At 38.8% G+C, this 14,321-nt stretch overlaps 1 protein-coding gene across 1 annotated transcript in view; it reads left to right on the top strand.

Annotated features, from left to right (window-relative positions):
- LOC143184456 (interleukin-1 receptor accessory protein-like 1-B) overlaps nt 1–14,321 on the top strand; it is a 117,449-nt gene that overhangs the window by 67,298 nt on the left and 35,830 nt on the right. Inside the window, exon 2 of the mRNA XM_076386701.1 lies at nt 11,783–11,964. Coding sequence (XP_076242816.1) covers nt 11,783–11,964 — 182 coding nt within the window. The remainder of the gene's footprint in view (nt 1–11,782; nt 11,965–14,321) is intronic.

Here is a 14,321-nt window from a genome sequence, read left to right as displayed (position 1 = left end):
TCACTTCTCCCTTCTCTCGGTGAGTCCTCTGAGTCCCTCCGATACTTCTTTTAACACCATGTACAGCTGTGCAATGCTTCGGCCTCGCGCAGCGTCTATACTGCGTTCACTGAGAGAACGCAGTCGTTTCAGATGGCTTCTATTGCCCCGACTGACTTTTCCACTGAGATTGGTGAAGGATTCAAGAGCCTAAAAGGACACGCCTTGCTTCTTTCTACTCTGTATACCTAGTGTCCAAACGAAACAAATGTTTCTATCTATTAAGAAACAATATTTGAGATATCAATGTATAAGAATCCACAGCTTATTTAATTATAAGGAAACAGTAACGGTAGAACTGTTTCCTGGATTTCCTACAAAATGTTCGATGCGACCAGGTAGTTTATGACACGGGAAATCTAGGGTCGTTTATGGTATTGCAACGCAGTAAGAATTCTGACTAGTACCAGTACGTTTTCGGTCGACAGAGACGATATTCAAGAAGATTTTTATTTGCTAACAGAGCCGCATTAATAGTTTCGGAGAAAACTAAAATCTAAAAGAATATCGTTTGCTTGCTCAAAATTTCTTTCACACCGTTTATGCGCTAACACTTGAAGAAGTGACTTTCTTTAGAAATGATAGGACCTCCAAGGGCCCAACAAGGGGTTCATGGGTAGGGATGTGCTCGGGAGTGACAGAGCCAATAACTAATGAGCGTAGGCGTGAACTGCGCAAAGGGTACGAAAACTCGTCAACCGACAACTGCGTTCTCCCAGTGAACGAAGTATAGAGTCCGCGAGTTGCCAGACTCGAGACCCTCGTAAATTCACGGCCCGTCTAAGCGACAGATATAACAAGGGGAAGTTTCGAGAGAGTAGAGTCGGATTCGCCAACGAGCCAGTTCCGTGGAAAGGAAGGTGCGCGGCTCGCATTCAAGCCGCGTGTTAACCATGAAATAATGTCGTTCCGCGAACTTCTTCCCTCCATCTAATCCCTGCTGTTCGAGGAATCGTTGCCAGCGTGGAACGGATCCATCGATCGCATCTGCTTCCCCTGCGTGATTATTATATCATGCGAGCTCAATCGACGCGATGGCGAGCTCTACTATTTTAGATTCATTTTATTTATTGTATGGGACTCGGGTTATAGATCGCCAGGAGAGGATCGTGGCCGATCCTCGTCGGTTTTAATGGACGATAAAATTTTAGTGGCCGTGGGTAGTCTGGCGGTTATGAAGGAAATGCGAAGTTTGGGAAAGTTTCATAGTCAAATATCTATAATAATAAGTGGAGCGTTTCGATAAAAAAAACAGAGGTGTATTATATAGTTCAGAGTAGAATAAGAATATTGGCATTCATAGTTCAGAGTTTATGGATCAGAGTATTGGTATTCGAGAACTTGAAATATTTTCGTTTTTTAAGAATAACCTTTCTTTTTTAACTCTCAAATGGATGGTTTGGATAATTTTGTATTTTTTAAAATATTTATTTAAATAATAATCAATATGTGTTTTATATGTTATTATAGAGTTTCTGATGAAACTTTATTTATTAATGAACTATAGACAAAATGGTGGATCTCAGGAACCTACCATTAAAATAAAAGAAGTATTTTTGATTCCTGCGTTAGAGGGTTAATTTAAGCTACTTAAATTATCTCAGTAAAAAGTATGCATAGCTTCAAGAAAAAAGTAGACAGAAACAGTAATAATCTGACAGTCAATAAACCTCAGAATTCGAAAGCACATAAACTAGAGAATTAAAGAGAAAAATCTCACGAATTGAAAAGTCCAGAAACTTCAAAGCGTTTGAAACGTGAATATTTGAATACTTATTTCAAGTTCGAGAATCCTACAAACTAGCCCGAGGCGTAGACTGTAATCACAGCACATCCGAGCACTTGTATTTCGTTTTCCATTAATCCTGACAGTACTTTCGCTTCGTAACACGATCGATATCGAATCGGTCGTCGCTAGCAATTTTAATAACCGTTGTGTTTCACTGCGGACTCCAGGCTGACCAGGCAATATTACCGTGGCCCGTCGAATCCGCGACGTTCATTTCCCATGAGATCAATAGCGAGCGGGAAATTATTCAACGGCTATCTGGAAAAACCGTTTCCATGGGAGAAAGGGGCGGAGGAGACGCGACAGAGCTGACCAACGCGATTTCGTTTCTCGTTGTAACGAACGAGGGCCCCGCGCAGTGACCTCGATTCGTTTCACCAAACCGTATATTCTATGCGACTTCGCCTTTCAGAGTATTTTTCCAGGCAGGGTGGACGTTTAACCGATACCAATCGCGGCGGTAGTTACTCGATATAGGCTCGTTTCTGGCTCTGCCTTTACCTGTATTTTTTCTTTTTTCTTTTTTTAAGAGCTGCTCGTATCCTGTTTTATTCTTACTGTTACTCTTGCTTTAGTCTCGCGTCATTTTTGAGGATGTTAGTACGATATGAATTTATAATTCTGTTCATTAGTATTCGTTGTAGTCTCATGGTAAGTTATCATTTATGTCGTGAGACTAAAACTGATGCTGATGGACAGAATTATTATAAGTTTGTATGGTTTATGAAGCCTCTTGTGTTTTATGACTAAAGTTTTGTAGGTACGCTGTTTTTATGGCTGAAAGTTGAAAACTTTGAATATTTCAGAACTTCAAATTTTCAAATTTGAGTCATTGATGATTTATATAATGTTTAAGAAATTTGCAAATTTTTAGATCTGAAAATTTGGGAAGTTAAAAGCTTTAGATATTTTAGAGGGTAATAGTTGCAAATTTAGGAAGTTGTTGATTTATATTTTAAATATTTGTCTACTTCAAAATTTGAAGATTTGAAAACTGAAAATTTGTACGTTAAATATTCGACCAACTTAAGATTCGAAAATTTTTTAATTTAAAGCCACTTATGTTGGATATTACAATATTTCCATTAAAATAATACTAAACTACCTCCACCAAAATTGCATCTTAAAAAAACAAGCAGTTATAATTCACAAGGAACAAAGTGAACTTACAATTCCTCCTGACACTGTAATTTCAGTGTCGTTCCATGCCGATAAACCTAAATTCCATGAGCCTTCACTAGAAATATTCTTAAGCCAAGAATTTTCGTCATCTACTCGTGGCCTATAAAACAACCCTCCCTGGCGATCAGCTTTGGCTAGTCTCTCCGTGTTCCCATTTACTCGCGCAAATTCGCATCACTCATGGATATTCGTGGCGATAAATACGTAATCATCGCGAATATCGCTCTATCTTCGAGTCGTCCATTTATTTCTGCTCACACCCCTTCTGCTTCTCAGCCCCTTTCCAATTCGCCGGAATCTTGGTTCCTCTCTAATTTAAACAGGCTCTCAATTCGCGAGTGCAAACTCATTATATTATTCATATCTTCGTTATTAATGGAACGGTGGATTTTCAATTTGTACTAAAAGAGTACTGAAATATTCGATAAGGAACAAAGAATGTGTTAAATATTCAGAACTTGAATTTAACTATCCTTCTAGAACAATTTGGTGACTCGCTATAAAGTAGAAGCATGGTTGCTTTCACTTCCACTCGATGCCTCAGTTTATTGCACTATAAGGTAAATATCTTAGTACTTGGACATTTAAGATGTCGAATGTTCCAGTAAGTGGACAACCCTTTTAGGGATTTTTACTATTCAGTATTTTACTGAATGTACTGTTTCATGATACTCATCACATATTCTTTACCTTTTATTATGCTTGTTAAAATTCAAATGTAAAATAAAATAAAATTAGAGTCACAAAAGTATTCAAGTGGTAAAATGAACTTGTTTAGGACACTAGGCAAAAGAAGTGATAGGAATTTTGGAAGGAGAGGGCTTCAGTTTCTTGCAGAACCATAATTCATTGTTATCTGTTTATATTAGACGCCATTTCCACTCGATGCCTCAATTTACCACGCTACAAGGTAAATGTCCCAATACTTGGACATTTAAGACGTCGAATGTCCTAGTAATTGAACAACTTTGTTAAGGATTTTTACTACTGAATATTTGATTGAATATACTATTTTACGACACTAGTTCTTATTTTTAAACCTGCATACGCAATGCATTAGAATCCAAGCTTAAAAAATAAAACAAAATCAGAGTTAACGTTCAGGTACCAGGACATAGTCAGCAACTGGGACATAAGAATTTTTACTACTGAATATTTGATTGAATATACTATTTTACGACACTAGTCCTTATTTTTAAACCTGCATACGCAATGCATTAGAATCCAAGCTTAAAAAATAAAACAAAATTAGAGTTAACATTCAGGTACTGGGACATAAGAATTTTTACTACTGAATATTTGATTGAATATACTATTTTACGACACTAGTTCTTATTTTTAAACCTGCATACGTAATGCATAAGAATCCAAGCTTAAAAAATAAAACAAAATTAGAGTTAACGTTCAGGTACTGGGACACTTACCTTATTTCTGAGCAAACTGTACCAATTTCGTTAGTAGGATTACATGTACAATATTCAAGCTCGGAAAATAAAGTAGGAAAAGCGAGGCTCTGTCTCATCCGTCAGGGTAGCACATTCCAGAACAAACTTCCGCGCAGTTTACGTTACCCATTAAAGTAATTTGCTTAATTCACCGCCATTCTATAAGTATCACTAAAATCCTGTTGCAAATGCAGCGCGTTTCCCTCGAAGATTCAAAGAAAGTAATTAACGCTGAGCTAAGGACGAGCCGAGTGTTCACGAGACGCCAGGGCAGCGCACGCGATCGCTCATTCTCTAACGCCGCTGCAACCGATTCAGGTGCTCGGCGTTAATTAAAGTCGATAAGCGATCGCGCGAAAATCTCTCGAGCAGCGTCCTCCCTCGTTACAAGACAGCCGCTTGTCGTTTCCCTCGCCGATGCACACGCCCCCGCTCGAGCGAGCACTGGTCGCCCTATCTAAATGGACGTCATTAAGGTCCATTCCCCGCTGGCTCGAGCACCACTTTTCCCAGAATTCCTTCTTTTCCTTCGGCGGTTCGCCAGAATTTCGCGACCGTAACAATAGCGACGGTAATTATTGTTATTACGAATTGAGCTCCACGCGAGAATGACTCGAGATAATGCGGAAAACGAGAGGAGAGAGGGAACGACGGTTTTCCCAAGGCGTTCGTAGCTTTGTGACGACTGACGATGGCGACTGAAACGTTTCGAGCCGCTTCGAATCTGCGTGTGACGAAAAATTCGAATCACTTTGAAATGTTTCTAAGCTTAGAGCTCTTGAAAGTCTTGATAGTTTTAGGAGCTTATTTATTTATTTTTTATTTAATGAAAAGACAGTGGACGAAATATTCAATATACACAAGAAAACAGAGGCTGAGTAAATGAGTCAGAAGACAGTCGTAAGAGGAACAGAAAGAGAAAAATGTGGCTTGGTGTGTATCCGAAACCAAGAAGTAAAACGAAAATACAGTAACCAAAAAGTAAAACGAAAATACAGTAACTAAAAAGTAAAACGAAAATACAGTAACCAAAAAGTAAAACGAAAATACAGTCAGGTGAGAAGTAAGAGATATAAATCACGGACAGTATGTTTAAAGCTGGAAACGGAACCAGAGAGGAAATAAATTCTATAACCGCTATTGGTTAACTTCTGGGAGATTCAATAGCTCTCGAGAAATGTATAATACTTCAAAATCTTGAACGCAGATTCAATATCTATCTTTCTCGAAGCAGTACTGCTAACATAAAGCATCAAAGAGGGTTGAAAAGTTTCAGCTGCCTTTGAAGACTCTCAAGAGTTTTAGACTTCGAATCGTGTTCGAAGCGATTCGAATTTTCACAGTCTTGAAAAACTTGGAATCGCCTCGAAAGTTGAGATTCGAGCTCCTGTCGCTAGCGACGACTGTGGAATCGATGCTCGGTGGTGGGGAAAAAGGGTTTCTGGGACGACGCCGCGTTTTCCGAGAAATAACCGCGACACGGGATGTGGTTGCCACACGCACGCCGCCGACCTTCGAAGCGTTTTCCTAGTAGAAACACGTACATTCGTTGAATTCGAGGCACTGTTGGTCAAAGCAGGGGTTGAAAAGCTCCGAAAATAACTGCTCCAACTTGATACAATAGAGCGAGGCGATGGTCAGGGGAGCAGTAACATATATTTAAGGGGATAGACCATCTTGACCGTGTCACGTTTGCCTAAAAATAGACAGTATTTGGGAATTCTTTCACACAGATAATTAACTTAGTGAAAAATTCCATTTTTTCTTTAATAGTAATATTTTTGTATATCTTTCAGCTTTATTTTTCAGTTTCTTTTTAAGCAAACTGTTTATAAAATAGGGGAGATATTCGCTATTTCTTTTTAAAATTTTAAGAATTATAGAAATGACAGCAGTTTGAATAAAAAAGGTCGTTTTTCGCAGAAAAGGATTAACCTAAAAAATATATAATTCAATGAATACTTGTGTTACCAGAAAAAAGTGCTGTTCAAAATATAACCCTTATTAAGACTCTTTTGCTTCTTCAGATGAGTAGTACACGTCTCTAAAACTTAGCACCAACTTTCTGAAGCACTCTTACTTACAGTAAGAAGTGTCAGAACAGTATGTAATGTAATTTCCAGCGTTATTTCCAAACGCAAACCGTGGAATCGATTTTTCACCCATTTATCACATTTCGTATTCTGTTTCATTATGGAACCAACTCGTTTCAAATTAAACGATTCCCAGTCTCTAAAAATAGGTCACCTGGGATCCTTTGCTTGGAGTACCATGCCCATTAATCGGAGCTCTCCAAAGCGATGTCTAATTAATGAGGAGTCCATGGGATGAGCAGAATAGGAGAGGATAGGAAACTTTATCAAAAGAAATTTTCAAAGGCTTCGACAAACTATCGCCGAGAACGACAAGCTCAGCGAAAGCCCGTCGCGTGCAGCGTGATCGAACAGATGGAAATAGAAGGAAAAGTATTATTCCGTGCCTTCAATTCCCCGTCGTTTTAATATCTTCCAGGACGAATCTCTTTTCTACAGAAGCTGGGAGATGTTCAGCGCGCAAGGGGGATCGTGGGGTACGGAGGGAGCTAGACTTCCCTGGCGAAGGATTTGCTTCTTTCTGGTCCTTCTTATCCAAGTCGACGACGTTCCTAGTGAAAAGTGGTCTCGATGCCGGATGCAGACGGCTCCCGCTTGCTTCTTGTCTCTGGGACCTGGATTCTTATATATGTTACTGTAAAAGTCCGAAAATTGGAAAATCTAAGGTTTCACTGGTAAATCCTAGCGTTCACCAGAGGTGGGTAGTAAAAGTCTGAATAATGCTTGTATACGCTCCCATTTTAGACTTTTACTAAACTGTTTGGGTAAATGCTAGAATTTAGTAAAGCCTAGGACTTACCAATGTATGGATTTCTAACTGAGACATATATAGACTAATTGTAAGGTTAGGACTATGTACTACACAGGGTGATCAGTTTAACTGGATATTTTATATTGAATTCTGCCATATTGGAAAATAGCGTTGAAGATTCTGGTAATTCTAGTATTCTAATTAAGTGCTCAATGATAATGAGGTTTGAACGTAATAATAGACTTACGAGTCTTGATTCATGATACCTGAGTATACAAAGTCATATTCAAATTTGATGACTGCATAATGATCTATTAGGATACTTTTTATCAGATATTCAAATAACACTCGAATGCTCAGCTCTATGAAATTTATTCCATTTAACAATGTAATCGAATACTTATCGAGCTACATATCATATTTCATTTATTTGGGGTCATTAATTTCCTCGGAAGCGCGATCCTGACTAAAGAGCTGCGATACGGTGGTGGGGGCGAAGCTTAATTAATTCCCAGTCGCAGTCGATTAAGGAAACGCTACAGGTCTGAAGACGCTAGTAATCAGCGGAAATGAATGTAAGCTATTCAGCACGCCAACCGTTCCTTTGAATAACTCTAATCTGTTTTTCCCTCTTCTTGAAATATTTCAAGTTTTATTTAGCGTATAATTAAATCTCGAATGATTTTAATCAAACGCAGTAATCCGTAATAAGACACTCAAGTGTCTGAAAAGAGAAAAAGTACACGATGATGTATATTCAAACATTGAAATTTTTAAATATACACGTTTTTCAAGCCGTGGAATATCTGAATTTTAAAACATTGTGATACATAAAATGTTTAATTACGCAAATGTTCAAGTTATTAAATACTTCATTTCTCAAATGTTGAAGTATTTTACGTTACAATTTTTACGTTATTAAATATTAGAATTTTTAATTCTGTTAATATTCATAATTTTGAGTATTCGAGCACTGAAATATTCATATTTTTTAATCATAAAGCAATTTTGAAGTATTTTCTAAGCTTTTCGAAAATGAAATATTTAAATATTCAGACTTCTCGAGTCTGTTGTTTCGCTTCCGTAACAGATATTCGAGTTGTTGCGACACTGTTTAATTATCAATGGCCGTCAAATGATCGTGTGGCATCGACAGCTCGCATGCACGGGGAAGAAAATGAAAGCAGGGTCGTCAATCGGCCGCAGAAATAGTAGCAAGCTTTCCGAGAACCACCGATGGACGCGTCGCGACGCAACTCAGGTTGCGTCCATGGAAATGTCAGGGCATTGCTGTGCCACCGCGCATTTCTCCCTTAATCGCTTCTACGAACAGGAAAGTAGAAGATTACTCGGCTCGAAATCGATACGTGTCCCGTGCGTAATCGGCGTATCCTGTTCGTCGTTTCTCACGATGCAATTTACCCACACTCGACTCCGTTTCCCTGCTTTTCAAAGGAAAAACGACACTCGTGCGCTGTCATCGTTGATATGCGCAGATGAATCGCAGTGCCGTGACTCAGTGCTTATCCTGCAAATATTCTAAGGGCCACGAGACATTTAAGTGGGTCAGCATTTGGCATGGAGATCTAGTAATTTTTATTTTGTCCTAACCTCAAAATAGAACAACCACTTATAAAAAAGGGACAAAACCAAGTTTTGAAGAAATAGATAAATTCAAAAGATAGTGACTTGAAAAAAAGGCTGGCCTCTAAAAAAAGGACGAATGATCACCATATAGATATAGCCAGATAATTTCTAGATTTTTTGGACATTGATAATATAAGATGTTCGTGGACAATACAGAAGATGTAGATTATATATCAAAGATGACAAACTCTAGGAAGTACTGAAATTAGTTAAGGACACAAAATGCCATGCAACTAGCTTCCAACTTCAAAAGCTACGTGGACACGACAGTCATTATTTGGCATCTAATAACAGTACAGTATCTTACTTCACAAAGTCACAACATCTGTTTGCCGTCCACATCCGTTTCTAAAAGAAGGCACCCCAGTGATTTAAGAAAATAATAGTAGAGAGTCCCAGCAACAGGTGTCAGAAATTTTAAGGGATGGTTCTACATGCTGAAGTAAATCAAAAATAAAGACACATAAAATTCCGTTTCCATTAGTCGTTGAGAAAAAGCCTAAGACGTGAGTGAAATATGTCTGACTTAGGACTCATTCCACTGACTCTGCTGTCCGACTTAATACACGCTACAAGTAGAATAAGCCCTAGACTCACTTCACCCGAATTTTGGACCTTTCTAGTCAATTGTACCACGATCTTCCACCCACCCTGTATAACAGACGTAAAATACACTGCAGAATAATCTTCTCCTCGAGATTGAAGCTCAAGTAAAAGAGGAAGAAAAAAGTCTTCGCCTGCGAGTAACGCTTTCAGAGTCTCCAACGAATCGTTGGTTCTGCGTCTGCAAAGAAAAGCGCAGGATCGCTATCTTTGAGCTCCCGATGGCGTCTCGCAATGATTATTCCGCTCAAATACGAGGGAACAAGGGGCTATTGCCGCGCGGCGGCCTCCAAGGGAGAACGTTTCGGAACGTGACTTTCTGTCGTGCGATGAAGGGTGCCGAACAAAAGGGACGTCGAAGACAATGCGACCGTTGGTCGTCGGCCTGTAATCTCTTCCGCGTGTAATATACGTGCACGGTCCGCGTTCAGTCGCGTCGGCTCGCGGCACTGCTGAAAGCAAATAGAAGTTTCTCGGAAGACAGGTGAGCGAGTCGCGAGGTAAAGGAACGTCGTGGAACTGGGAGCGGCCTGAGAAAGATCTTCTGCTGAACAACGGAGAAAAATGGGGAGGGAGAAAGGAAGATTGGAGGAGAAACTAGGAGACACTTGGGACACTTACAATCGCGGCCCAAAATTGATTTGTTACTAATTGCTAAATGGTGAAGATGAATGTAAGCTATTCAGCAGGGGAATCGTTTCTTTGAGTAACTCCTATTTGTTTTTCCATCTTGTTAAAATACTTCAATTTCATTCAGCGTGTAATTCAATCTTAGATCATTTTAATTAGACGCAGTAATCCGTAATGAGACACTAAATTTCCGCTCTGAAAGTGGAAAATTGTAAGTCAGTTTTTAGGAGTCAATCTTATAATTTTGTAATCAGTTTTATGAGTTAATCTAAATTGTAAGTCACTTTTTATAGGAGTCTGTTTAACGTGATTTTTGTAGGTGATATAGATTCGTTGATAAAGAGAGATCCAAGTGTAGAGATTCAAAGCTTGGATAATTCGAAAGCTTTGACTATTTCAATGTTTGAGTTCTAAATTGGAAGAGGGGAAGAGTGTTAATGACTGTGTGCTGGCTGATTACTGTGCTTGCGCGCCACCATTTTTTTTACATATGAGGCATTGAGAGGCCAGCGGACTAACTCTATCAGTAAGAAAAATCGAAAAAACAGGCTATTTAAATTACAGGGTTTCTTCATAATAAATTAATGCTACTAATACAATTTCGGAAGAATTGTGGCTTGGACCAATTTTGCACTCGATACCTCATATGTATGTATGCATGTATGATATAGCACAATTAATTTGAAAGTCTTTTTTTCTTTTCAATACAATCAACTATTTTCAGTTTAAAATTGTAGTCCAATTTGAAAGTCTTTTTTTCTTTTCAATACAATCAACTATTTTCAGTTTAAAATTGTAGTACAATTTGAAAGTTTTTTTTTCTTTTTAATAAAATCAACAATTTTCACTTTAAAATTGCTACAACTTTGATGACGAGGGGCACGGCAATCGATCAACACAGTAATTGGTACCCTTGCTCTAGTAACCTACTTCAACTTTGAAAGTTGAAAAATTGGCGGTTGGCGTGTCAATATTTGAACATTCGAAAATTCAGAATTGTAGCACATAAAAAATCGGTGTTTTGTATTTTAAATATTTAAACATTTGAAAATTCAAAATTATGACACATAAAAAATTGACAGTTCACGTTTGAAATATTTAAACATTCGAAAATTCAAAATTGTGGCACATAAAAAATCAGCGTTTTGTATTTTGAATATTTAAAAATTCGAAAATTCAAAATTGTGACACACAAAAAATCGGCAGTTTACGTTTGAAATATTTAAACATTCGAAAATTCAAAATTGTGGCACATAAAAAATCAGCGTTTTGTATTTTAAATATTTAAACATTCGAAAATTCAAAATTGTAACACATAAAAAATTGACAGTTTACGTTTGAAATATTTAAACATTCGAAAATTCAAAATTGTGACACACAAAAAATCGGCAGTTTACGTTTGAAATATTTAAAAATCTGAAGCTTTGGAAATTTGAAAATAAACGCTGGCTCAAAAGTGACCCTGAGGCCGCTGGCGCTTCACGTGAATGTAAAATAGTCTGCTGTCCGAGGGTTAAGAAGTAACAAACGATCCCCTGGAATACCTGCTAAAGCATTAACCGCACCGAGAATCCACTAACAGTTCGCTCATCATCTGTTACAGGTACAAGGACAACAGGGCTTATCCTTGGCCAGGTGGCGAGAGCCGCTTCATTCTGTATCCTGAGAGCGCAAACCAGACGATTTACGCGCAAGAGGTGAGGGCCTCGGACGCTGGCCGATACTCCTGTCGAGCGAGGAACGATACCACTATCCTCGAGGGAGATATCACTCTCGCCGTGCTGGGTGAGTCTCATCCACTGCAATTATCACATATTTTCAACATCCTGCTCATCAGCAGGCTGACGATCCTGCAGTATCGGTAGCTCAAAGCGAGAATTGTCTTTGCTTTGGATTGTTCAGGGCATACATATCTATATTTCGGTCCTTGTGCCTATTTTTGCACCTTTGAATTAAAATTATTTATAAAAAGTGAACTTGTATAGTACATAAACTGAGAACTTATTTTTTTATTTAAGTTCACTTATGTGAGATTAGAAAAAAGTATTATAGTTTTAACCAACATGGAAAATAATGTTATGCTAAAGTTATTAAAGTGTTTTGTAGGATTTATAAAAGTATTCTAATAGGCCTGAGTTTAGTGGAATTAGTAAGAGACGACTTTGCAGATTTAACAAAGCTGTTCTTACTGTAGTATAGCTAGGAGAATGTTGCAAGGTTTGTGTAGTCATTTTTTTCATGCACTAAATATCACAGACAACAGCTTTATGGATATACAGGGTGGTCCACTTAGTTGAGTAATTTTTTTCAATATTAAGAAGCTACAATGTGGAGATAATTCGATAAATACCTAAAACCTGATTAAAAGATGTAGCATTAAAGAAAAGAAGTAAGTCTCTAATAGCCTTGGGTTAATAAAGGTACTTTTCTTGATATCTATGTTATGACATTATAATATAATAATGACAAGTATTGCTATATTGTTGACAGGTGTTATTGTAATGACAGGCATTGTTCAGAGGTTGAGATGATTTCTGGAAACAATTAGGTCTATGTTACATATTTCTTGGAACATATTTATTTAGTTTATGTTAGTGGGTAAAAAACTCTTTCTATACAATCAGAAAGAACCATTATAGGTTGACAAAGATTGAGACAAATACCACCTACAGTTGACTAAAGAAGAGAAAACGTTTAGAATTACAAGAGCTACTACATACTTTCTGTGCTTTCAATATATCTATGATGATAAGGCAAAACGACGTATATTACATTCTCAAAAGCCTCCATTGACATCTAGAATATAGAGTTCATACTTTCAAAATGAAAAAAGGCCATTAAAAAAACGATTTCACCTAACATAAAGCATCAAAATGGCGGAAGTCCATAACACAGTATCGAATTTAAAAACTATAAACTCCATTTTTGCCTCACAACCACAGATATATACTCCACGTCTGCAGTTAAAGAAAAGAGAGAAACACAAAAGCTATCCTCGAAAAGATCCCACGATCATAATAACCAAACATGAAAACCAGTTCTACATGTTCAACATTCGAAAGCTAGGAAGCTTTAACATATCAAAGTTTAAATCCCCATAATCCCTCTCTCTGGTAGACGAGCCTTCTCCCCCAGGATCACCACAGATTTTCGACACCGTATTCCCCTGCTCATCATCGTATCGCGGCCTCGACGTCCTAAAGCGAGAATTGCCTCTGCTCTCGGTTATATACTCCCGCCGTCCCCTTTTCGAGCCGCCTCGATTCCAGGGATGATTTACGCTCGATGGGAGTCGAGCGCGAACGACGAACGATTCGAGGGAACGTCAAGTCGATCGATGCGTCACGCTTCGCGTAGGTGGTGTTTCCAGGAGGCGCGAATCGATTCTTTTTCCTGGAAATTAGAACCACGTCGCGTCTGCTGGAATGGGGCGAGGGTTGAGAGAGGAGGGGGGGTGCAGAGCAGGGCGAGGGAAGGGGCTCGTTGCCGAGGCGCCATTTAATAGTTATCGGTCGGATGCACGCAGCGAGCGTCGTGACGATAACTCGACGCGGGAGCGAGCTATCTCGGCTTAGTTTCGAGGAATCTCGATTAGACGCTTTCCTCGAACGAGTTTCCGCCGTTTCGCGGCACGTATCTCGCGCTCTTCCCAACGCGGCCTCGCGCTCGTTCCACTTTGCCGACCACTCCCTCGCGCTGCAACTTTTCGTCGCTGTCGACGAACCGGTTGTGGGAGGCGCGATAACGAACTTCTGGGGATTGTTCGGTTCAGAGTCGAAGCTGGGAAATTGATGTGGGAAAGGCAGCTTTGGGGCTGATTGGAGGGTGGACAGTGAGGGGGATTGAAAGAAATAATTTGAGGTTGGTCTAGGATTGTGCAAAAATTATTACATTTACAGGAAAATGGGTGAACTTAGAGATTAGTCACGCCACCGATTTCGATGATCTTTGGATGGTCAGGGTGTTACCCTAAAGGTGGGTCTACACTACATATCGTGTAACAAGGAAATAGAAAAGAGACATGTGTTTAACATCTCTCTTTTGTGTTTATTTAAATATTACATAACTTTGTTGTATAACATATGGTGTAGTCGCACCTTAACGCGACGCACGATTTGTCACCCACGTTAGAAAGTTTAGAA

This window comes from Calliopsis andreniformis, chromosome 10 (assembly GCF_051401765.1).
Source record: "Calliopsis andreniformis isolate RMS-2024a chromosome 10, iyCalAndr_principal, whole genome shotgun sequence".
Taxonomy (NCBI): Eukaryota; Metazoa; Arthropoda; class Insecta; order Hymenoptera; family Andrenidae; genus Calliopsis; species Calliopsis andreniformis.
The sequence above is the reverse complement of the archived record's forward strand: the minus strand, read 5'-3'. Positions and strand labels throughout refer to the sequence as shown.